The sequence below is a fragment of the Podarcis raffonei genome, chromosome 9 (assembly GCF_027172205.1).
Source record: "Podarcis raffonei isolate rPodRaf1 chromosome 9, rPodRaf1.pri, whole genome shotgun sequence".
Taxonomy (NCBI): domain Eukaryota; kingdom Metazoa; phylum Chordata; class Lepidosauria; order Squamata; family Lacertidae; genus Podarcis; species Podarcis raffonei.
The window spans coordinates 2,470,335-2,495,462 of NC_070610.1; the positions used below are offsets into that span (position 1 = coordinate 2,470,335).

Consider the following 25,128-nt stretch of genomic DNA (forward strand, 5'->3'; position numbering starts at 1 on the left):
TCCCCCCCCCCCAATAGCTACGGATGAGCCACCAGCTCATCTGACTGCAACAGGAAGAGAAAAGAACCTTGGGTGTCTTTTCTTCTCTGCTTCATTAGGAATGACTCTCTGCCTCCCCGCCTGCCACCCCATAACTAAGCAAGCCCTAGAGTAACCTAAGAAATCACCCCTCCTCATCTACCCTCTATCAATCTTCCCTACCTCAAGAAAGGATGCCTCCGCCAACCCTTTCTCTAGAATGGCAAGGTCCAAAAGTCTGGGATGGGGAAGAAAACAGGATTAAATTTAAAATATTAACTGATGCTAAAGAAAGAGGAGGATTTTCACTGCCATACTTAAAACTATGTTATAAAGCTGCCTGTATGAGTTGGAAGAAGGAACGGCTGGTACTGAAAAACAATAGGTTATTTCAGGTATGTCCAAAGTCCGTTTCAGGGGCCTAATCCAGCCCGCCGGTTGGTTTAATCTGGCCCCAGTGGCAGTTTCTTTCCTTAAAAAAAAAACCTCAACAACTTTAGTCCTTAAAAAAAGGGTCAACAACTTTGGTTGGCCCTCATGGCCCTTCACTTCATCAAATCTGGCCCTCTTTGAAAAAAGTTTGGACACCACTGTGTTATTTGATCTAGAAGGTTTGGGTGGCATGCATATTTATGGTATGAGAAGGGTAAGGTTCACAAAGAATTTTTAAATCACAAGTAGTGTGTGAACCCGATATAAAAATTTGAAAGGAAAACACCATTGTGGTTATCTCCAATAGAGGCATGTGCACAAAAGAAATTGAATGTGGAAGCAAAATGGGGTACATATAGAGGTTTTACATATTAAGGTTTTCTGGAGACTGTTGTGAGTTGAAACAACAAGAAGTCCAAAAGTGAGTGATGGGATGGCTCTAATATCATCAAGTAAATGAACTATGTAAGAAAAATAGGACATATGGCTTTATACAGTGGTACCTCTGGATACGAACGGGATCCGTTCTGGAGCCCCGTTCACATCCTGAAGCGAACGCAACCCGCGTCTGCACGCGTCGCGATTCGCCGCTTCTGCGCATGTGTGTGACGTCATTTTGACAGTCTGCACACGCGGCGAAACCTGGAAGTAATGCGTTCCATTACTTCCGGGTCGCCACAGAGCACAACCCGAAAACGCTTAACCTGAATCAACTTCAACCCGAGGTATGACTGCAGACCAAAGATCTGAATCTGAATTAACACTGTTAAAAGGTAAAGGAAAAATGATTTTGAAAATGTACAAAATGTTATTAGAATGGGAAACGAAAGACAAATTGGTTAAGTCTGCAATGATACACTGGGCTAAAAGATTTGGGACATAATATTGATATGGCTGTATGGGAAAAGTTGTGGAAAGTAGATATGAAATTTACTGCTTGCTACACATTAAAGGAAAACTATTTGAAAATGATATACAGATGGTATTTAATACCTAACAAACTGGCTAAAATGTATAAGACTATATCAAGTAAATGTTGGAAATGAAAACAGTCCCAATGGTTATTTTTTCATGTGTGGTGGACTTGTAAAAAAACAACAAGCTTTTGGGAGATGATACACAATGAATTAAAAAAGATCTTTAAAACAGTCATCCCCCAAAAGCCTGAAGCATTTCTTTTGGGAATAATTGGGGCAGAGGTCTCAAAAAAGTTGGTTAAATTTTTATGTATACTTCCACTGCAACCAGAATATTGTATATGCAGAAATGGACAGCAGTTCCAACAAAAGAGGAGATTTAGACTCTATGGAGATGGCAAAAATAAGAGACCAAAGAGATAAAATGTTTGTGGAAGAGTGGAGGCAATTCTTAGACTATCTGATAAAATATTATAGCCAAATGAAATCACAGGCAGAACTGGAAATATAAGCAAAGGAATAAGAACAATAAAGGAATGTAATGTAGGATATATGTTATAGAAATATGTATTATAACTAAGGCAGTAGATCAAAGGATTTGAACAGAAACATCATGGAAGTGAGGATGGGAAATCAAAATGCGAAGGGAACATTGTATGAAAACTGAATTTGTTAAATTGTATGAAAATCAATAAAAAATTATGTCAAAAAAGGGTTGGACCATCACCAGTCTCGTTCTAATCCCCAGAAATCCCCCTTCTCCAGACTCTGGAGTGACTCAGCCTCACAATCTGAGCTCATGGCTCTCTACCCCACCCACCCTGGCTCCTGGGCCGCCTCCTCCTCCCAGGCCCCAAAGCTCCCTTTTCCAGGAGGCCAACAAAACCACCGTGGGGTGTGTCCCCCCCAGCAGAACTCTTATTTCCCCAAGTGACAAGCCCCAACCCTGGGCCAGCCCCAATCTCCAACTCCCAGGATTTCTCCCTGGCATAGTAAACCCAGCCTTAATAATCCCCCAGGTCCCTTGAAGGGTATGTCCCAAACCTGCGGCTATGGCCACCTCCCAACCCCATTTCTCAATCCTTGGACTGTTCCCCACCTCCTGCCCCTTCTAGCAAGGCTCCTGCTTACTCACTAGCTGGGCTGAGGACACAGCACCCACCAGCCCTCCTGGGTGCTCCTTACCCCACATCCTGGAGAATTACCCCTCTTCTGAAAATTTGGGGAAACAGGTGAGAGAGCCAGTGCAGTGTAGTGGGAGAGACCAGCGTTCAAATCTCACTTGGTGACCCTTGGGCCAAGCACTGCCTCTGCCTCTAATCCAGGCACAGGGTTGCTGCACCAGGGAGAACCAGGTCCCCCGCCTTGTGCTCCTTGGGAGGAACAGGCTGGGATATAAATGCAAAAAGAGAACAGAGAAAGTAAGGAAGCCCCAGTCCTCAACTCCTGGGTTGCCTTGTACCCTGTTTCTCACACTCCTGGGGGGCAGTGGGGAGGCAGCCAGAGCCTCTCTTCCCTCCTAGGTGCTTCTGACCCTCCTTAACTGCCCCGGAGCAATTACTCCAGAGGAGCTCTCCCACCCCTCCAGACGGGGGTTCCAATACCCACTGGGGCAGGAAGCTCCGTGGGAGCCCAGCACCCCCTCGGCCTACCCTACACCGCAGGGCTGTTGTGAGGATGAGGAAGGGGAGACCCGAGTCAAGGGGGGAGGGAGAAATGCAAAACAAAGCTCGGCAACCCCCTCGGTCCCCGCCCGCGGCTCTGCGTGGCTCCCCTTGGCCCCCCGAGGCGCGGCGGCGGCACCCACCGTGATGTTGCAGTGGATGGTGAGCGGCGGCGGCGGCGGCGCGGGGAGGCTGCCTCCCCCGGCGCTGGCGGGGCTGCTGGCGGCGGCCGTGGCGGGGCCGGCGGGGGTGGTCGGGGCCGGGGCGGCGGCGGGGAGCAGCACGAACTGGCAGTGGAGCTCGTCGAGCTTCCAGGAGACGATGCGGAAGCGCTCGTGGTCCTTGTCGAAGATGGACTCGAGCAGCTTCAGCTCGGCCTTCAGCCCTGACACAGACATCCTGGCCGCATCTCCGGGGCCCGCCGGCCGCGGCCTGCCTTGCCTGCCCGCCGGCCCGCCCGCCTCGCTGCCGCCCGGCCTGCGCTTGCGGCTCGGCCTCGAGGGCGGCGGGGGCGCCTCGCCGAAGCCGGCCGGCCCCGCGGGAGGCCCCCGCCCGCCGGGGAGCAGCGCAAACACCGCCGCCGCGGCGCTGAGGGAAGTCGGCGCGCTGAGGGAAGCCGCGCTCTCCGCTCGCTTGCCGGCCGGCCGGCCGACTTGTGGCTCTGGAGGACTAGGCCGGGGCGGCTGGTCTCCGTGCTCCTCGCTCGCTCGCTCGTTCTCTGGCTGGCTGGCTGGCTCGCCCTCTTGCTGGGCCGGCCCCTTCCTCCCAGGCAGGGTCAGACCCACCCACGGGGCAGGGTTTGGGCCGACCCCGAGGAGCAGGCGGCGCACCGCCTTCCCCACAGCATCACAAGGGGTCTCTCCCGGGGGGCGGGAGGAGGCGGAGGCCGGGCTGCTTCGCTTTTTCAGGGGGAGACGGGGAGGAGGTCGGAAGCCCCACGAAGCTGAAACGAAACAGATGTGGGGTTCGCAGCAGGGGAGGAAGAAGGGGTCGGGCTTTCCGTGGGGTGGAAATGTTACAGAATCACAGAGCTGGGTCGTCTAAATTCTAGTGCAACTCCTACAATGCAAAGCGTCCAGGACAGATGGCCGTCCAACCTCTGCTTAAAAATCTCCCCCACCTCCCAAGGGAGTCCGTTCCACTGTCGAACAGCTCTTACTGTCAGAAAGTTCTTAAGTGAGGTTTAGTCGGAATTTCCTTTCTTATAACTTGAAGCCATGAGTTCACGTCCTACCCTCCCTCCCCCAAGCAGGAGAAAACAAGTTTGCTCCATCCATCACGTGACAGCCATTTGAAGATGGCCATCCTATCTCTTCTCCAATCTCCTTTTTTCCATGCTAAACATACGCAAACTCCCTCAATCATTCCTCAGTGTAAGCCTTGGTTTCCAGACCCTGGATCATCTTGGTTGCCATCCACTTCACACCTTCCAGCTCATCAATATCCTTCTTAAATTGTGGCACCCAAAACTGGACACTGGACTCCAGGTGTGACCTGACCAAGACAGAATAGAGCAGGACTATGACTTCCTGTGATTGGGACACAATAGTAGTCTTGATGCAGCCTAGAATAGCATTCACATTTTTTGCTGCTGCATTACACTGTTGTGTGTTAAGCTTGAGGTCTGCCAAGACCACCTAGATCCTTTCCATATTGTAATGGCTTGGGTCTTTCCCACACAAGCAAGACGACTCTGGCAGTTAATTATTTCAGATTTATTAGTCAAATCAAAAGGTCCTGGTCGGAGCTCAGCTAATCTCCTTCATCCTCAGAAAGCACAGTTGCCGGAACTGAGGCCCGCCCCCTTTTTCCCCAACAGGAAACCTCCCCCCATTCCCTTCCTGTCCTGTTTGCGCTTCTTGGCTAATCTCCTGATCCTATGAGGTTTTGGAGAGGGCACTCCATGTATTCCTGTGTCTGTATCACTGTCTGAGCAGACAAGTTGCATTCTTTCACTTTGGCTCTCTCTTTCATTTTCCCTGTGTCAGAGATCAGGTTTTTGCTGCTCCCTGCTGCTGCTGCTCCCTCCCCTCTGCACTCCACTCTTACCTGCTCTCTCTCTCTAGGCCTGTGTTCTCATTCCCTGTCATTGAAGGAACGAGCTGACACATAGGTACTACTGGCAAGCCAGGTGTCCCCCATCTTATATTTGTTCAACTGGTTCTTTCTGTCTAAGTGCAGAACCTGACATTGTCCCTACTGAAGTTCATTTTGTTAGTTTTGGCCCAGTTTGTCTTCTGTGGCATTGGCTACCCCTCCCAGTTTTGTGGCACCTGCAGATTGGATGAGCATCCGCTCAATGTGTTTATCCAAGTTGTTTATAAAGATGTTAACCAAAAACAGGCCCAGGAAAGAACCCTGCAGCACCCCACTTGTCACTTTTTCCCAAGATGACAAGGAACCGTTGGTCAGCACCCTTTGGGTTTGGTCAGTCAACAGCTGCAAATCCACCTAACAGTTATCTTGTCCAGCCCACTTTATACCAGCTTCTCTGCAAGAATATCATTTGTCAAAAGCCTTACTGAAATCAAGATACACAACATCCACAGCATCCCCCTGATCCACCAAGTTTGTAAGGCTATAAAGAATGAGATTCATCTGGCATGATTTGTTTTTGAGAAACCCATGTTGGATCTTAGTAATCACAACATCCTTTTCTAAGTGCTCACAGACTGACTGTTTAATTATCTGTTTTTGAACCTTTCCTGGTAACAACATCAAGCTCACCAGTCAGTAGTTACCTGGGACTTCTCCCCCTCCCCTTTGAAGATAGGGACAACATCTGCCCACCTCCGGTCTGCAGGGACCTCACCTGTTGTCCAAGAATTCTCAAATATTATAGACAGAAGCTCTGAGATTACATCCATAAGCATATAAAGTGAAAGCCTTTGCCGATGACTTGGTATTAACAATTGAAGAACCAATTACAAGTGTTAAAGAAATATTAGAGGAGATAGAACAATTTGGGCAAGTGGCAGGTTTTAAATTGAACAAAAAGAAAACTAAGATATTAGTTAAAAATATGAAACAGGACCTGGTAGAAACATTGCAACAACAAATAGGTATTGAAGTTGTCAAAAGAGTTAAGTATTTGGGAATTTGGTTAACTTATAAAAATATTGATCTTTTTCAAAATAATTATACACCAGTGTGGAATACTGTTAAAAGAGACTTAGAAATGTGGGGAAGGATGAAGTTATCATTTTGGGGAAGGATTTCAGCTATTAAGATGAATGTGCTACCTAAGATGTTATTCTTGTTTCAGACAATTCCAATAATCAAAGGGGCAGCAATTTTTAAAGATTGGCAAAAAACCATTTCAAGGTATATCTGGCAGGGAAAGAAGCCGAGAATTCAGTTTAAGTTTACTAACAGATACTAAGGAAAGAGGAGGCTTCGCCCTGCCAGATTTGAAATTATATTATGAAGCATCTTGCCTTTGTTGGTTGAAGGAATGGATGAAATTAGAAAAAAACTGAATTGCTGGATTTAGAAGGTTATGACAATAGATTTGGGTGGCACGCATATTTATGGTATGATAAGACAAAAGTTTATAAATGATTTGGAAGCCATATATTTCGAAGATCTCTAATAGAAATCTGGGATAGGTATAAAAACCTATTGGAACGAAGAACACCACATTGGTTATCTCCATTAGAAGCGATGAGTGTAAAAAAGTTCAATATGAGTGGGAAATGGATAACATATGGGAAATTAATATATATGGAAGGAAGTAAATGGAAACTGAAACCATATGAAGAAATTAAAGAATATGTTAATGATTGGTTACATTATCGCCAGGTCAACAAAATGTTTAAACAAGACTCTAAAGAAAAAGGATTTGATGAAAGTGGATCAAAGTTTGAATTAGAGATATTAAGTAATGATGCAAAATTTCTGTCTAAAATGTATAAATTGCTGCTTGAATGGCATTTGAAGGACGAAGAGGTTAAGTTGGTTATGATTCACTGGGCCAAAGATTTTGGGTATAATATACAACTGAGTGATTGGGTGAAATTATGGAAGGAACGTTTAAAATTTACTGCATGCAATGCCCTAAAAGAAAATGTGATGAAAATGATGTATAGATGGTATATTACACCTGTTAATTTAGCGAAAATGTGTAAAGTTAGTAATAAATGTTGGAAATGTAAAGAAAAAGAGGGGACATTTTATCACAGGTGGTGGGAATGTAAAAAGGTGAAATGCTTCTGGGAGATGATATATAATGAGTTGAAAAAAATGTTGAAATATACATTTATAAAGAAACCAGAAGCATTTCTATTGGGCATTGTGGGGAGTGATATAAATAGAAAGGAATGTAAGCTCTTTTTATATGCAATAACAGCAGCAAGAATATTATTGGCCCAAAAATGGAAGCAAGAAGAGTTACCGTCGATTGAAGAATGGAGGATGAAGTTAATGGACTATGCAGAATTAGATAAACTAACAGGAAGGATTTGAAACCGGCGAGACCAGGACTTCCGGGTTAGCGCCATCGGTAATGGCGGACTCCCTCTGATTCGGAGGGACTAGCTCCGCGGAAATTGGGTCTGTACCGCTACGGCAAAGCGGAGACCCTTCAAAAATCACAGGCGGGTGAAGCCTGTGAACGTGGGACTCGGCGGGCACCTTTTGCGCCCCCCCAATTTGCAAGGGAACCCGACTATGGGCTCCGGAGCGAGCGGGGTGAGTGGCGCGGTGCTGAGAGTTAACTGCTTCTTCCTCGGAGCGAAGCCGCACAGCCGTTACCGGAGAGCGCTGACTTTTTCCTGTGACAATTCGACTTCAAAAACAACTACCCGTGAGTAGGATAAATTGAAAAAGGGAAGAAAAAGGTCGGATTTGGCACTGAAGCGGGGAGGTATAAACAGGAAGTCCGCCTTCCGCTTTTTGTAACCGGATTAAAGCAAAGAAGCTGTAAGTTAAAGCTTTGGAAGTTGATCAGAAAGGACTAAAATTCCAACACCAAAATAAGCGATTCCCCCCTCGGTTGCAGGAGAGGAGGGGGGAGAGGTTTGGACTTTATTTGCCTGCAAGAGAGAGGGAAGGGAAAAAAATCTACTGCTCAAAACCTGGGAACGGGCTGCCAAAGAACAATAAGACTGCCGCATTGTGAAATGTGCTGTTTCTGAACAGAGTACTCTTTGACAGCTAGCTGCAAGGGAGATACATTGTATCGGGTTGTCTCCTGATCTTAGAAAGAAGGGGAAGTAACTGAAGTATCTGAAAAGTAACTGAAATTGAGACTGCTTTTTTACTTTGTGAAATGGGGGCTTAAAAAGTGCTACTTTTTAATACAACAAGTACAGACGGTTACTGTGTCCCCCTAGAGGAAGTTTCTGAATTGGTTGCAACAATCAGGCCAGGGGAATTTTCCACTTCAAAACAAATTGTGGCCATGGGACTGACCTTGGGTATTCAGCTGAAGTGTTATGGCAGATGGAAAAGAAAAAGCAGACTCGCTCCAAGACAAAATAACAAGGTCTGGGAAATCCTGGCAGCGAAGACCATCAACATCTGGCCCTTCTGCCTCATCTGCGGTTGCATCTACACAATCTAAGTCAAAAGGTATGTCATCTGAAGAAGCCTTAGCACTTGCATTAGGTAAGATAAATGAATCACTGGAAAAGTTAAGTAAACAAGTGGTTGAAGTATCAACTAAAATTGACCAAAACACTATAAGCATTAATAATTTGGGACAGAAGGTGAATACTAACACAGAAACTATTGAGAAATTGCTACAGGAATCTACTCTGACTCGACAGACCGCTGAAGAAGCTAAGGAAAAAGCAGCTGCCGTAGAGGAGAAGATACCAGGTATACAGAGGCAATTGGAGGATCACAGGTTGACTTTTTCTATGATTGAACTTAAGGAGAAACAAACAAACTTGAGGATCAGAGCTGTGCCGGAATTAGAGAAGGACAGTCTGGCAGACTTTCTTATGCAGGAATTTGCAGACTTTTGGGATTTGGATTTGGAGAAAGAAGAATTTAAGATTGTGAGTGCCTTTAGGCTTGGAAGAGGAGGGAAGAAGAATAGAGTAAGAGATTGTCTGATTACCCTCCGATCTAAAGAAGAGAGAGATAAAATTCTGGGTTGGCACTATCAAAAGACTTTGGTAATATTGCAGTCAAGAGTGGAAATATTCAAAGATATCCCGAAACATATTTTGGACCTTAGGTCCAACTATGGAGACCTGGTTGTCCTGCTGAGAAGGAACAGAATCATCTTCAGGTGGGAATTCCCTCAAGGCCTATCTTTTAGTTTTAAAGAAAGGAAAATAAAAATAAGATCAGTTGAGGATAAAGAAAAGTTTTTGAGTAACTACGAAGAGGATCTGCGGAAGGAACTTGGAAAAGAGCCAGGAGCATCGGACAGAAGATCACCAGATAGAGGACTAGAGCAAAGAGTACTGGACAAAAGATCACCAATAGTGGACATAGCAACGCTATCCTTTGGATTGGACTGCCCAGCGAAGGCGATACTAACACCACCGACAGAACAAGAGCAAGTATTGGGTGCAGTTGGAGGAAAATCAGTGTAACTACATCATGGCTCTGCAACTATTAAGCTGGAACATTAATGGACTTAACTCCCCTCAAAAGAGGAAAAGGGTCTTTCATTTATTAAAAAAGGAACAACTGGACTTGATTTGCCTACAGGAAACACATGTGATAAGGCTACATAGGAAAGTATTGATTAATAAAAGATTGGGTCAAGAGTTTATCTCATCGAACAAAGTTAAAAAAAAGGAGTAGTAATCTATGCAAAGGAGAGCCTATCACCAAAATTCATATTTAAAGATGACCAAGGAAGATTTGTGGCAATTGAAATTCAAATACAAGGAGAGAAATTCTTGATAGTAGGCGTTTATGCACCAAATGAGGGAAAATCAGACTTTTTTAAAAAGTTGCATGAGACTTTGATGGACTATTTGGATTATAATATGATTATGATGGGGGATATGAATGGAGTGGTATCTACAAATATGGACAAGGCACAGAGACAGGTAGTTACTAAGGACGGCAGACTACCAAAAACATTTTTCGAGATGACTGACAACTTGGATTTAGTTGACATCTGGAGAACAAAGAATCCCTTGGGTAGAGAGGGAACTTTCTTCTCTGAAGCCAAAATGACATGGACAAGAATTGACCAAATTTGGGTAACTAGAGGACTGGCTCCAAAGACAAGAAAAGTGGAAATTTGCCCTAAAACTTGCTCTGACCATAATGCTGTGAAGATGGAGATGAAACTAACACCAACTGGCTCCTTCAGATGGAGAATGAATGACACCTTGTTTAGGGATGAAGAAGTGACCAAGAAGGCCCAAAAAACCTTGAGAGATTACTTTGAGATAAATATGAATACCACGGTTGAAAAAAGAGTAATCTGGGACGCAAGCAAAGCGGTTATGAGAGGGTTTCTGATACAACAGAATGCAATAAAGAAGAGAACTCAAAATGAGAAAAAAGATAAAATTTTGGAGAAAATAAAGGAAGGTGAGAAGAAACTGAGAGCGAAACCAAAGTCGCAAGAGATTTTGAGAGAAATAAAGTTATATCAAGTACAGTATATGAAAATGATGAACCAGGAAATAGAATGGAAAATTAAACAGATGAGACAAAAGACATTTGAGTCGGCAAATAAATGTGGGAAATTATTGGCCTGGCAAATGAAAAAAAGACAAAAACTTAACACCATTATAAATTTGGAAGTGGAAGGAAAGAATATACAGAACCCAGTGGAGATTAGAAACTGTTTCCAGAGGTATTTCAAACAACTATATACACAAGGGCCACAGAAAGAAATTGACATTGATCGATTTTTGAAAATAAATGGACTACAAAAAATCTCCCAAGAAAACAAGCTAATGTTGAATTATAAAATAACTGAACAGGAGGTAGAAGGTGCCATTCAGAATATGCAACTGGGTAAATCTCCAGGGCTGGATGGTTTAACTTCAAGATACTATAGATCCTTGAAAAATTGGATAATACAACCACTAAAGGAAGTTTGTAATGAAATTTTGGAAGGGAAAAAAGCACCAGAGTCGTGGAAGGAAGCTTATATTACACTTATACCGAAACGTGAGTCTGAGAAGACACAGCTTAAGAACTACCGCCCCATATCTCTACTTAATGTGGATTACAAAATTTTTGCAGATATTTTGGCTAAAAGATTAAAAAAAGTACTAGTGGAAGAGATACATAAAGATCAAGCAGGCTTTCTCCCGGGTAGACACTTGTCTGATAACACGAGAAATATAATTAATATCTTAGAAAAACTACAAGTGAATATCAATACTAAGGCAGTTTTGATATTTGTGGACGCAGAGAAAGCTTTTGACAACATTTCCTGGAGTTTTATGAAAAAGAATCTACAAGGGATGGGGGTTGGTCAAGGTTTTGGAAATGGTATAGGCGCAATATATTCTGAACAAAAGGCCAAACTAATTGTTAATAATGTGGTGACGGAGGAATTTAAGATAGAGAAAGGGACACGACAAGGTTGCCCAATTTCCCCATTGCTTTTTATATCGGTCCTGGAGGTTCTTTTAAATATGATTAGAAGGGACCAACTGGTTAAGGGTATACAGGTCGGAGCCAAACAGTACAAATTGAAAGCATTTGCAGATGATCTAGTATTGACATTACAGGAGCCAGAATCTAGCACTAAAAGAGTATTGGAATTGATTCAAGAATTTGGTCAGGTTGCAGGATTTAAGTTGAATAAGTTAAAAACTAAGGTTCTAGAGAAAAATCTAACAGTGATTGAGAGAGAGAGGTGTCAGAAGGAGACAGGTTTAACATTGGTTAAGAAAGTGAAATACCTGGGGGTTAATATGACAGCTAAGAATGTGAATTTATTTAAAGACAACTATGAAAAGTGTTGGATGGAAGTCAAAAAAGATTTAGAAATATGGTCAAATTTGAAGCTTTCATTGCTAGGCCGCATTGCTGTGATAAAAATGAATGTATTGCCAAGAATGTTGTTTTTGTTTCAAACACTGCAAATTTTGGACAAAATGGACTGTTTCAAGAAGTGGCAGAGAGATATTTCAAGATTTGTCTGGCAGGGCAAGAAGCCCAGAATAAAATTTAAAATACTAACTGATGCAAAAGAAAGAGGTGGATTTGCCCTGCCAGACCTTAAACTTTACGATGAATCAGCTGCATTTTGCTGGCTGAAAGAATGGCTGCTTCTTGAGAACACAGACATTTTGGATTTAGAAGGTTTTAATAATGTATTTGGGTCGCATGCATACTTGTGGTATGATAATGTAATGGTTATATGGGGTTGCTTGTGGGTAAGTTGCCGCCACTCCTGGCTAGGTAGCCTGGTTAAACCTTTCCTGGCTGGACAGCCCTTCACTTCGTGGCTGTTCAGTCGCTAGCAGAATCCGTCAGTGGGTGTTTCTTGAACCTCTTCCAGCAAAGAAGTTATTTGACGCCAAGTCACCGCCTACTCTCCCTGCACGGAAGTCTTCCGCACAGGGTGGGTGTGGGCAGCGGAGGACCCGTGCTCTCCTCGCTGGTCTCCTGCGAGGAGTCCTGGAGCCTCCTCTCCGCTTCCCCCATCGCCCCCCCTCTATCCCTGGTGTTACGCTGATTTTCTTCCCCAGCCGGAGAGCTGCCTCTCTCCCTGCTTGGCCCTTCTCCAGCATCGCTGTGGAGCCTTGCCTCCTCCTCTAGTTCCGATGGCAGTTCCCTGACAGATAAGGTCAAAGCACATAAAGTGTTTAAAAACCATATTGTCAGGAAAGCATTGTTTAATGTCTGGATAAGATATAAAGACCTACTTGAAAATAAAACCCCAAGGTGGTTGTCACCGATGGAAGCAAAGGCTCAGAAAAAGCTCAATATGGAGGCCAAATGGCCGAAATATTGGGAGATTTTGGAACAAGAAGGAGATAAATTGAAATTGCAGAGCTTTGAGAAATTAAAAGATAAAGTGCGAGATTGGCTTCATTATTATCAAATAAGGGAGGCTTACAATTTGGACAAGAAAATTGGCTTCCAGGTGGAAAAATCAAAAGTGGAAACAGAACTGTTAGATCCCAAAACTAAGATATTATCAAGAACGTATAATTTGCTGTTGAAATGGAACACTCAGGATGAAACGGTGAAATCTGCTATGATTAAACCGGCACAAGATGTCGGACATAACATTATGTTGGCTGACTGGGAACAGTTATGGACCACAGGTATGAAATTTACGGCATGTAATGCCTTAAGAGAGAATATTATGAAAATGATATACAAGTGGTACATGACACCAGTCAAGCTTGCAAAAATATATCATTTGCCCGATAATAAATGCTGGAAATGTAAAGAAAATGAAGGTACATTCTTTCACCTTTGGTGGACGTGCCCAAGGATTAAGGCTTTCTGGGAGATGATCTATAATGAAATGAAAAAGGTACTTAAATATACCTTTCTGAAGAAACCAGAGGCCTTTCTCCTGGGCATGGTCAGCCAATTGGTGTCAAAGAAGGATAGAACTTTCTTTATGTATGCAACAACAGCAGCAAGAATACTCATTGCAAAGTATTGGAAGACACAAGATTTACCCACCCGGGAAGAATGGCAGATGAAGTTGATGGACTACATGGAACTGGCGGAAATGACTGGCAGAATCCGAGACCAGGGAGAAGAGTTGGTGGAAGAAGATTGGAAGAAATTAAAAGACTATCTACAGAAATACTGTAAAATTAAGGAATGTTAGAAGGATGTTGGAATGAAGTTATGTGGTTTTAGCAGTAATGTTACAAAGGGGTATGTTACAGTGGATTGTTAACAGGTGAGAATGTAAAGTTACAATATATTAAGATAAATTATTAAGATAAAATCAAAAATGGTAAGGATTTGCTGAAACAACTATTGAACTAGAATACAAAAAAGGGAGGTGTGAGGAGGTCAGGGAAACAAGTAAATGAAAGACAAGACATGGAAAGACTGATTTGTTTTTAATTGGTTCTATTTTTCTGTATTTTGTATTTTTTGTTTCTTTTTTTTCTTTTCATTTTTTCATTTTTGTAATTTGTTTGAAACTTTAATAAATATTAATTATTTTTTTTAAAAAAATGAAACCGGCGAGACCAGAAATTCACGGAAGACTGGAGTAAATTTACGGACTATTTGAAAAGTAATTGTGAAGAACAGATGACGTTTGTAGGGTTGCAAGAAGTTTTGTGAGGAGTATTATTGGAAGTATTGCAAAAATGGAGAAGGGGGAGGATGATTTGTTAAGAGATGTAAAGGCAATATAAAGTTAAGAAATGCATAAGAAGTGGTTAAAACGGTGGATCATCAGAGGTGCTGATGGAAGTCCAAAAAGATTGTATAAGTGATAAGTTTTGTGGTACATTTTATAATTTATATGTTAAAATTAATAAAAAATATTATTAAAAAAAGAGATTACATCCATAAGCTGCTTTAGTAACCTTGAGTGCAGCTCATCAGGCCCTAGAGATCTGAATTCATTTAAAGTAGCCTGGTGTTCCCTTACCACCTCTTTTCCTATTTTGGGATGCAGCTCCCTCCTTGCATCATTTATGATGTTATCACCAGGTTGGTCATTGCTTTCCTTTTGGGTGAAGACAAAGTAGGCGTTGAAGAGTTCCACCTTCTTTTTGTCACCTGATAATATTTCTCTGTATTTTCCATGCAAGGGACTTACTACTTGCTTGATCATATTGTTTCAAACATAGCCAAAGAAACCTTTTTTATTATTTTAAACTGCTCTTGCAAGCCTAAGTTCATTCTGAGCTTTGAGGAACTATTTTATTGCATTGGGGTCTCAGGGGGAATTGGATGAGAGTTTAAAAGGGTGTGGAAAGGACTCTTCCTCATGCCTCCTAGAAGCTGTCAGCATGCCCCACACCCTAGGAACAGCTTTCACTGGTGTCTTAAGCAGGTGAGGGTAGCCAATGGGCCTCAAACCTTCAGTGAGCTAGGGACTTCTTCTGCAGACAAAGACAGGCTCCAGCCTATTGAGCGGAGGCGACCAGTAGTGGGTCCAACGATTGAGAAGGCGGTTTCTGTACGTTCTGTAGAGGGAAGTGAGGGACAGGTGGGGCTTATCAACCTGGTAAGGTATCCCATCTAGGAGAAGGAAAATTCTGATCCTAAACCTCCACTACTTTGCGGGATATCTTCAGGAGAAGAAAAGGCTAAGAAGTAAACTCTTCACAAATCCTGAGTGGAGTCCCTTAGTTGGAGGGCGCCTTGTAACCTCTTTCTGGCAATTCCTGCAGCCCAACTGGTGACAAATGCCTTGCTCTGCTTTCCTGTAGACCATATCAGTGAGGACAAGAGGCGGCCTTGTTGTCTGGGCAGCCCAGGACACACTACCCAGACTTACGCCCCTGGGAGGTAATTTTGGTGCTGCTAACGCAGCAGTTTGACTTCACCTACAAAAGTGCACTCCATTTTCGTTTGAGATAGATGGATGCCAACAACAAATGTGTGTCTGTGTGTGTTAAAAAAGGGGTGTCAGAAGAAACCTTTCAACTTCAAACTATGCAAAGTAAACAAAGTAACAAACAATGAAACAAAGGGATAAAGATATTATGACACACACTCATCCAGGAAGGCCCCTCCCCTCACAATAGGGTAGCATTGGCTCAAAATAACGTTTAAACTGCATATTTTTAAAAGTGGTATTATGATGATGATGATGGTGATAATAACACCCTTCATCCAAAGATCTCAGGGCAGTTCACAAGATATTGATACATATTATACATCCTATGGATGTTGAGAAAGAGAAATAAATAATAAGGATGTCCTAGGGTTGCCAATTTTGAAGAGCAAAAAGAGCATTTGCTGGCTCCAGGGGGAGGGGGTGAAGGAGTGGGTGCATTCTACAATGTCCCTTCAAAATATACAGAAACAAGGACCTGGTCCTTTCCTGCATAATGCAAAACTCATACAGTATGTATATGTTTTGCACTTGGTTGTCTAGTACTGCATATTCAACATATAAAGTGGCCCACCCACTTCCGCACTCCAGCACATTTTGGCAAATTCAAAAAATCCACCTGGACAGAAATTTTACCCCTGAAAAAGAGGCCATGTCCTGGAAAAAGAGGACATATGTCAACCCTATGTTCCTACTGATTTGGGGTTGCTATTATTGAAAGAAAAGCAAAAATGGTGAGTCTTATTACAGATTTCATGCAGCATGCCAGATTTGTCCCTTTCTAGTGGCCTTTGCACAACACCTTGTGCACAGCATTTATCTGTTTATCACATAAATATATAAATAAGTACCACATAGTGTTAATGGACACTAGTTGTTTTCCCCCTCATTAATTATTTCAATGCATTTTTATCCTGCTCTTCAGCTGGAAAGGCTCCTCAAAATATCAGTAAAAGTGAAAATATCAGTTTTCAAAATATCGGTGAACAAGCCCCTCGACTGACTTCAGGACCAGTGTTGGACCATTTCGATTGGATACTCCCTGCTGATGTGGATAGATTCCTCCAAGTTGGTAGGCCCACCACCTGCCTCCTTGATCCGTGCCCATCTTGGCTGATTAGGGAGTGTCCAGATGTTGCGCGGACCCCCCTGGTTGAAATTATCAATTTGTCCCTTGACACGGGGACATTCCCAGGGGAACTGAATGAAGCAGTAGTGTGTCCACTCTTAAAGAAAACTTCATTAGATCCCTTAGATCTATCCAATTACCGCTGAGTTTCAAATCTTCCATATCTGGGTAAGGTAATTGAGAGAGTGGTTGCTGAACACTTGGTAGGTTTCTGGAGGAAACATCGGCTTTAGATCCATTTCAGTCCAGTTTCTGTCCTGGTTTTGGGACCGAGACGGCTCTGGTTGCTCTAACAGACGATCTTCGTAGACAGCTGGATCGAGGCGGGTCAGGACTGGTGATCCTTTTAGATTTGTCAGCAGCCTTTGACATGGTCGATCATGATCTTCTGGACCACCGCCTCGCTGACGTGGGGATTCAGGGCATAGCCCATAAATGGCTGTGCTCTTTTATCTCTGGTCGGGGACAGAGGGTGGCACTAGGGAGGGAAATGTCGTCGCGCCACTCCTTGGTGTGTGGAGTGCCGCAGGGTGCAATTCTCTCCCCGATGCTTTTTAACATCTTTATGCGTCCCCTTGCCCAGATTGTCCGGAACTTTGGGCTGGGCTGTCACCAATATGCTGATGCCACTCAGCTCTATCTGCTGATGGACGGCCAGACTGACTCGGCCCTGAACACACTGACCAGATGCTTGGAAGCTGTGGCTGGATGGTTTCGTTGGAGCCGATTGAAAATAAATCCTTCAAAGACAGAGGTCCAATGGCTAGGTCGGGATGGCATGGGGATGAGGGACCAACTCCCCTCTCTTGCGGGGGCCCAATTAGTGCCATTGCCTTCCATTAAGAGTTTGGGTGTAATCCTTGACGCATCCCTTTCCATGGAGGCGCAGGTTACAGCAACAGCCAAGGCGACATTTTTCCATCAAGCAGTTGGTCCCTTACCTTTCCCGCCCCGACCTGGCCACAGTGATCCATGCGACGGTCACCTCCAGGCTTGACTACTGTAATTCGCTCTACGCGGGGCTGCCCTTGAAGCTGTCCCAGAAACTCCAGAGGGTGCAGAATGCTGCAGCGAGACTCCTCTGTCCACTCCTATGATGCCATGGTGTCATGTAGAACTGTCGGGGTTTGGAACTGCATGGGCTGGAGGGTGGGGGGTTCTACCTTTGGGGACTGTGTGGATCCTTCCTGGAAGTTTTGCCATTGTTTTCTAGTGTGTGTTTTTTGTTTGTTTTTTTGAAATGCTGTTGACTTGTTTTTATTTAATGTTGATGATGATGCGATCCACTTAATGGTTTTTAAGGAATTGTTCTGACAACTACAGTGGTACCTCAGTTTTTGAACAGCTTAGTTCCCAAACCACTTGGAACTTGAACGCAGCAAACCTGGAAGTAGGTGTTCTGGTTTTTGAACTTTGCTGCGGAAACCAAACGTGCTCCTGAGCTTCTGTTTTCACTGTTGCGCATCTCATTTGAGTCCCCTGCATTGTAATTATGGCTTTTTTCATCCTGTTTTTACCCTTGTGCAGCTACATCATCATCAACCTTTTATTCGACCGTCAGTCAGAAAAAAGTACATTTGTCAATACACAGTTAAAACATCCAGGAAGATTTTAGAACTTAGCCAACACTAAAATGGGCTAAACAGATAGCCCCATATCAATACAGTCAATTATAGTCTTGCAACGCTTAAAAGCTAAAAAAAGAAATTTGGCCACCAAGGAAGGTATAGCTCTAGTGACATTATTCAGCAAGTGTAAAACCTGGTTTTCTCCGGGTAGGAAGCTAAATTGACATAGGTGTGGGTCTATAAAATTTTGTCTAAGCTCTGCATATGAAGGGCAAGTCAAGAGAATGTGTTCGGTGGATTCAACCGCACCCATGGCACAATGACAGGCTCTCTGGGCGTATGGTACTCCCCTGTACCTTCCTGTGATGGGATGATGAGCTGCTTGTGCATAAAGTCCTAGTCCCTCAGAGTTTGGCTAAGTCCACAAACCTCTGTCTGTGACGGAGCTCCTTAAGCATGGCTCCGTCAGTCGCTTGTAGAATCGGACAGTGGGCGTTTACGGAACTTCTTCCAGCATAAAAGTTCCTTAACGGAAACGCGTCTTCTGGACTCTCGGCGTGACAGTTTCCGGCGAGGAGTGGGTGTCCCTATGGGAGGTCCTGAAACCTCCCCACTATTTTCGCTGGAAGTGTCTCTGAGCCCTCCCTCCGACTCACTTTCCCTTGGAGCTCCTCCTCTCCCCCTGCTGGTTCCCTCCTCAGCTGATAAGTCTCTCTCAGCCTCTGTGAGCCCTTTCACCTCCTGTTTCTCTGATGGCAGTTCCCTGACATCCACCTCCCCTCCAGGGCCCCCTTCACCACCTCCCCTCCCCTCCTCTGTGGGAGGCGAGGGAGCAAACCCCCTGAAAGAACCTCCCTCATCTTCCGAAGTTTCGAACACTTCCCTCCACCGGTTGCTGTTTCCGGTTTCTAAGTACTCCTCCTCATCGGAGTCTATTCCTTCTTCCAACTCCGATTCCCTGAATCCTTCCAGTTCCTCCTCCTCGTCGGTGGTGCCAAAGTACTCCCTCCGGAACCTCACTACTGACTGAGGTTTCCTGGGGAACCTTTGGTGGAACGTTTCGATCAAGATCTCGTCATTGACCTCCTCTGCCGTCACCCAGGCGTTTTCCGACTCCGGTTCCCCTTCCCACGCGACCAAATACTCCACCTGATTACCCTTCCACCTGGAGTCGATGATCTCCACCACATGGTTGCTGCTTTCCCTTTCTTCTAATACTGGCCCCCGTGTGGAGACCCCTTCACCTTCCCCCCTATACGGTGACAGTAATGACCTGTGGAATACTGGGTGCAGTTTCATGTGGTTCGGTAACCGGAGTCTGAAAGCCACTGGGTTGACCTGTTGAATGACCTCAAATGGTCCCAATCTTTTGGGTCTCAATTTCTTGCAACCCCCCTTGAACGGCAACCCTTGGGTTGACAGCCACACCTGACTCCCCACCCTAATGGTTTCACCTTCCCTTCTGCTCTTGTCTGCCTGCCTCTTATATTCTTCTTTGGCCCTTTCTAAGTTGAGTTGGAGTTGACGATGGATCGCTTCCATTTCTTCTACAAAATGTTCGGCGGCCGGGACACTCCATCTCTCCCCTCCTCCCCCTGGAAACGCCCTGGGGTGGCACCCATAATTAGCCAAAAAGGGGCTCATCCCGGTGGACACATTCTCCGCATTATTGTAGGCAAATTCCGCTAGTGCCAACTTTTCGACCCAATCGTTCTCTCTGTCATTGACATAATACCTCAGGTATTGTTGGAGGATACCGTTTGCTCTCTCCGCCTGCCCATTGGTCTCAGGGTGCCTGGCAGTCGAAAAATTGACCTCTACGTGCAGTAAGCTCATAAGTTTCCTCCAGAACCTGGACGTGAACTGTTTCCCTCTGTCGGAGACCACCCTCAAGGGGGCGCCATGCAGCCTAAAAATATGTTCTACAAACAATTTCGCTGTCTCTTCCGCCGTGACTGCATGTGAGCAAGCTACAAAGTGGCCCATCTTAGTTAACAGGTCTACTACGACCAGTATGGCGGTTTGCCCCTGGGATTTCGGCAGATCAGTCATAAAATCTATCGATACCGCCTCCCACGGTCGTTCTGGTGTGGGTAACGGTTCTAATAACCCCGCCGGCGCCCGCCTTTCTCCTTTGGCTCTCTGGCATTGGTCACACCCTCTTACATACTCCCGTACATCCTCCCTCACCTTGGGCCACCAAAATTCCCTGGTCACCAACCACATGGTCTTGTGTTGCCCAAAATGCCCCGCTGTGGGGTTGTCGTGCAGCTGTTTGAGTACTCTCCCCCTCAATTCCCCTTCGGGTATATATAGTGCCCCTTTGTAATACAATACCCCGTTTCTTTCTTCAAAACCTCCGGGGTCTTCTCCCTCTCTCCTTAAACCTCTGAGCTTATTCTGGGCGTATTCATCATTCACCCTTCCCTCTACCAGTTCCCTTTGCCCCACCCAGGCCGCCCCACACACCCAGCGGTCCTCTGGGATGATATGTCTCTCTTCAAGTGCTCCCTCCCCCTCCAAATATTCAGGTTTGCGTGAGAGAGCGTCCGCTCTGACGTTTTCTGGACCTGGCACATAGCAAATTTCAAAATGGAATTTGGAGAACTCCTGGGCCCACCTCACTTGTCGTTGGTTGAGCACTCGTGCCGTTCTCCAATACTCCAAATTCTTGTGGTCCGTACACACTTGCACCTTATGTTGTGCACCAATTAGTAAGTGTCTCCATCTCCGGAACGCTTCGTGAATGGCGAGTAGTTCTCGGTCATATACGGTGTAGTTCCTCTCGGATTTGTTTAGCTTACGCGAGAAGAAGGCACACGGTCTCCACTCCGACTTATTCTTCCCCGGCTGAAGAAGCACCGCTCCCACCGCCCGGTCTGATGCATCAGTTTCCACTCTCATCGGTTTTTGTAAATCCACATGCAGGAGCTGTTCTTCCGAAGCGAATGCCCTTTTCAATTCCTCAAATGCTTGCTCTGCCTCCGCCGTCCAAACAAATTTCTTCTTGCTGCTGAGACAGTCCGTGATGGGAGCCGTTAAGTGGGCAAAGTTCTTGATGAACTTACGGTAAAAGTTCCCAAACCCTAAGAATCTTTGCACATCCTTTTTCGTTTTCGGTGTCTTCCATTCCAGCACCGCCTGGACCTTGCCTGGATCCATGGCTAATCCCTTGTCTGACAAGCGGTACCCCAGGAATTCCACCTCCTTGGTGTGAAACTGACACTTCTCCAATTTCACCCACAGCTGGTTTGCTTGCAGTTGGCTCAGCACTTCCCTGACATCCTTTACATGCTGCTCCTCATTCTCTGAATATATTAACACGTCATCTAGGAAGGCCACGCAATTCTTGTAGAGCAGAGGTCCCAGGACGTGGTTCATGAACGATTGAAAACATGCTGAGTCTGATTGTAATCCGAAGGGCATAACTAAATATTCAAAAGCCCCCAAAGGAGTGAACATGGTGGTTTTCCATTCATCCCCTTTCCTTATCCGTATCAGGTTGTATGCCCCTCTCAGGTCCAGTTTAGTGAATATTTTTCCCTTCCTCACCCTGGTCAAAATGTCATCAATTCTGGGCATGGGGAAAGCCACTGGTTCTGACACTGCATTTAGGGCCCTAAAGTCCACTACAAGTCTCGGTTTATCCGTGTTTTTTTTGTCCACAAAAAACACTGGGCTGCCCCCCACCGCTCTGGACTCTCTGATGAAGCCTCTCTTCAGGTTTTTATCAATAAACTCCCTTAACTCCTGTATTTCCCTGTCTGACATGGCGTACAGCTTGCCCACTGGGAGCTGGGCCCCAGGGACTAGATTGATTTGGCAGTCAAAGGCTCTATGCGGTGGTAGTTTATCTGCTTCCCTTTCGCTGAAGACCTTGCTCCGGTCAGCGTATTGTTTGGGCACCTTCCCTTTGTCCGTTACTTCCGTCCCTGCTAGAAAGGCTTTTGCCCCTTCCGGCGCCTTTCCCTCTTTGCAGTGTTCCAGGCAATGTGCTGACCCAAAGGAGACCACTCTCTGATGCCAGCCCACTAGCGGATCATGCAACGCTAGCCAGCTCATTCAGAAAATAATGGGAGCCCCTCCCAAGGTGGCCACATTGAACGCTATCCTTTCGGTGTGCCTGGCAACCCTCATAACCATTGGGACGGTCTGTAGGCTAATTTCTCCTCCCAACAGCTCCCTCCCATCGATCGTGGTCACCTGCAGGGGGTTACTTAAAGGGAGTATCTGTATCTGGTGTTCAGCTGCAAACTCCTTACTCATAAAATTACAGGAGCTGCCTGAGTCCAATAGCACCTTTGTCTTTAGTGGGTGTCCGTTTACCAGCTCTAGCAACACCTCTATCACTAGGGCTGGTCTTGGAGGTTCCGGCGTGGGCACTTTTACTGCTCCTTGGCCTGGCTGCTGTGCCCTGACGGTGGCAGCCAGGCGTTGGCTTTTACTTGCTCCTGGACTCCCTCCTCCTTTCCCCCAACAGCTCCCGCCATCCCTTGCCATTCCTTTCTTTGCGGGCAGACTCTGGCAAAGTGACCTGGCTGCTGGCAGAGATAACATTTCTTGGTGCTCTTCCCCTCCTTCTTCCGCCCTTCACTGGGATTTGAAACTGCGCGCGCGCGCGCTGTTCCAATTTCCATCGGCTCTCCTGGCGGGAAATTTGGCTCCGGAATCTCTGGAATGCGGAAATCCCTCCAACGCTCTCCTTTCCCTTCCCGCTTCTCCAAGGCTCTCACCTCCTGGCGCGCTCCAATGGTCAGCGCTGATTTGGTCAGCTGGTCCATAGACTCCGCCCTGGGCGCCCGGGAAAGTCCGTCTTTCACCGCCGAAGAAAGCCCCTCTTCGAAAAGCATTTGAATGGGTTCCGCCGATAGGTCCCACCCCAATTTATGTATCAGCATGGTAAACTCAGTCCAGTACTCACGAACCGATCGGCTCCCCTGTTTACAAGCCATCAACTGTCTGCGCACCACTCCCTGCTCAATCTCGCTGGAAAACATCAAATCCATGGCGCGAAAAAACTTTCTCGTGTCCTTCAGCATTTCATTATTCCCTGCCATCAGGGGTCTAACCCAGTCTCTCGCCCCCCCTTCGAGATGGCCAACCACAAACGCCACTCGCGATTCCTCGTCGGGAAAGTCGTCAAACTGCAGATTGAGAGCATACTGCATCTCTGTCCTAAAGGCTTGATAGTTCCTGGGGTCCCCCCCAAACTTCTGCACCAATCCTGGCATCTTTCTTGCTAGTGGGGTGCCTTTTGCCTTTTCTGCATCCTGCGCCCTCCTTTCCTCTAGCCTCGCCGTTTGCAGCGCTAGCTGGACCTCCAACACCCGGTACCTTTCTTCCAGGCTTGGACCCTCTCCAGCTCCTCCTGCTCCTCCGGTTCCGGCTGGGTTGCTCATGATGCCTCTCTGCACAAGCTGCTTTCAGGGACTGTCCGATTGCTGTGATGGGATGGTGAGCTGCTTGTGCATAAAGTCCTAGTCCCTCAGAGTTTGGCTAAGTCCACAAACCTCTGTCTGTGACGGAGCTCCTTAAGCATGGCTCCGTCAGTCGCTTGTAGAATCGGACAGTGGGCGTTTACGGAACTTCTTCCAGCATAAAAGTTCCTTAACGGAAACGCATCTTCTGGACTCTCGGCGTGACAGTTTCCGGCGAGGAGTGGGTGTCCCTATGGGAGGTCCTGAAACCTCCCCACTATTTTCGCTGGAAGTGTCTCTGAGCCCTCCCTCCGACTCACTTTCCCTTGGAGCTCCTCCTCTCCCCCTGCTGGTTCCCTCCTCAGCTGATAAGTCTCTCTCAGCCTCTGTGAGCCCTTTCACCTCCTGTTTCTCCGATGGCAGTTCCCTGACACTTCCCCACAATATCGCAGAGTCAAGGACATTTAATCTAGCCGCTGTAAGAAGTCTGCGGTATTCCACATAGTGGATTTCTGCAAGGTAGGGGGCTGGTATGGTCCGATAAATCTGGTCCCCTAGGAACATCCCTGGTTTTACCAGGGCTATGTCCTCTTGTCTGGCAATGTCACTCAGTCTCCGGGAGATCACAGCTCTAGCTTGATTGTACGTCATAGACTCAAAGTAAAGGTGAGACAATCCGCAGGATTGAACCTCGTTAATAACCTCCCTTTCCCACGATGATTGGAAATCGTCCCTCAATATCAAGGGGGCAATACCCACTGGTTTAAAACAAAGCTTGAGCCATAGCCAGAGCTTCGTCTTCAAGGCCACATACCATAGAGCTTGCCAGCCAACCTCTAATCTCATAACCGCACCTGCTACCGAGGGGGGAATCCTAAGGATGGCTCTAAGGAATCGCGTTTGGATAGAATCCAGTTTCAAAAAATCCCTACGGGAGCCTAAAGAGATGCCCACCAAAAGAAGGGGGAGGACTTTCATTTGAAAGAGTCTCAAAGCTATCTTCACTGATTGAGCCTGATTCTTAGCATATAGAGATCTAATCTGGATGGCTGCTTTAGATGCATTAGTTGTTATATAGTCTCTATGGGCCAGAAAAGACCTATTTGACCGTATTACTTGTCCCAGATATTTAAAGCAGTTAACCTGCTCTAGGGGGATCCCGTTCATCGACCATCGATGGAGTCTCGGTCGGGCAGAGAAGACCATGATCTTGGTCTTAGCATAGTTGGGTTGGAGCTCATGCTGATCACAGTATTCATGTAGAGCTTGCAACATTCTCCTCAGTCCAATAGGGGATCTGGCAAGAAGTGCGGCGTCATCCGCATACAGAAGAACATTCAGAGATCGGCCTGCTAATTTGGGGGGGTGGAAAGCATCATTGGCCATGTGAGTCACCAGTGAGTTAATGTAAAAGCTAAACAATGCTGGGGCCAATAGACAACCCTGTCTTACCCCTCTAGTGGTGGTAACAGGGTTGGAGACTAGGCCTTTATTGTCTAGCCTGATTCTCAGAAAGGTGTTTGTATGGAGGCTGATAATCAGATGAAGGAGAC

General features: G+C 45.8%; 1 protein-coding gene across 4 annotated transcripts in view; it reads right to left on the reverse strand.

Moving 5' to 3' along the window:
* The window catches only part of UBE2Q2 (ubiquitin conjugating enzyme E2 Q2), a 39,410-nt gene extending 35,898 nt beyond the window's left edge, over window positions 1-3,512 (reverse strand). For 2 of the 4 annotated variants that reach the window (XM_053402665.1, XM_053402664.1), the window contains exon 1: window positions 3,175-3,510. In XM_053402665.1, the coding sequence (XP_053258640.1) occupies window positions 3,175-3,429 (255 nt within the window). In that variant the 5' untranslated portion in view covers window positions 3,430-3,510. Of the gene's footprint in view, window positions 1-3,174 lie in introns of all 4 variants that reach the window. The other 2 variants (XM_053402662.1, XM_053402663.1) reach the window with 2 other exon arrangements.
* Between the last annotated feature and the right edge of the window lie 21,616 nt (window positions 3,513-25,128).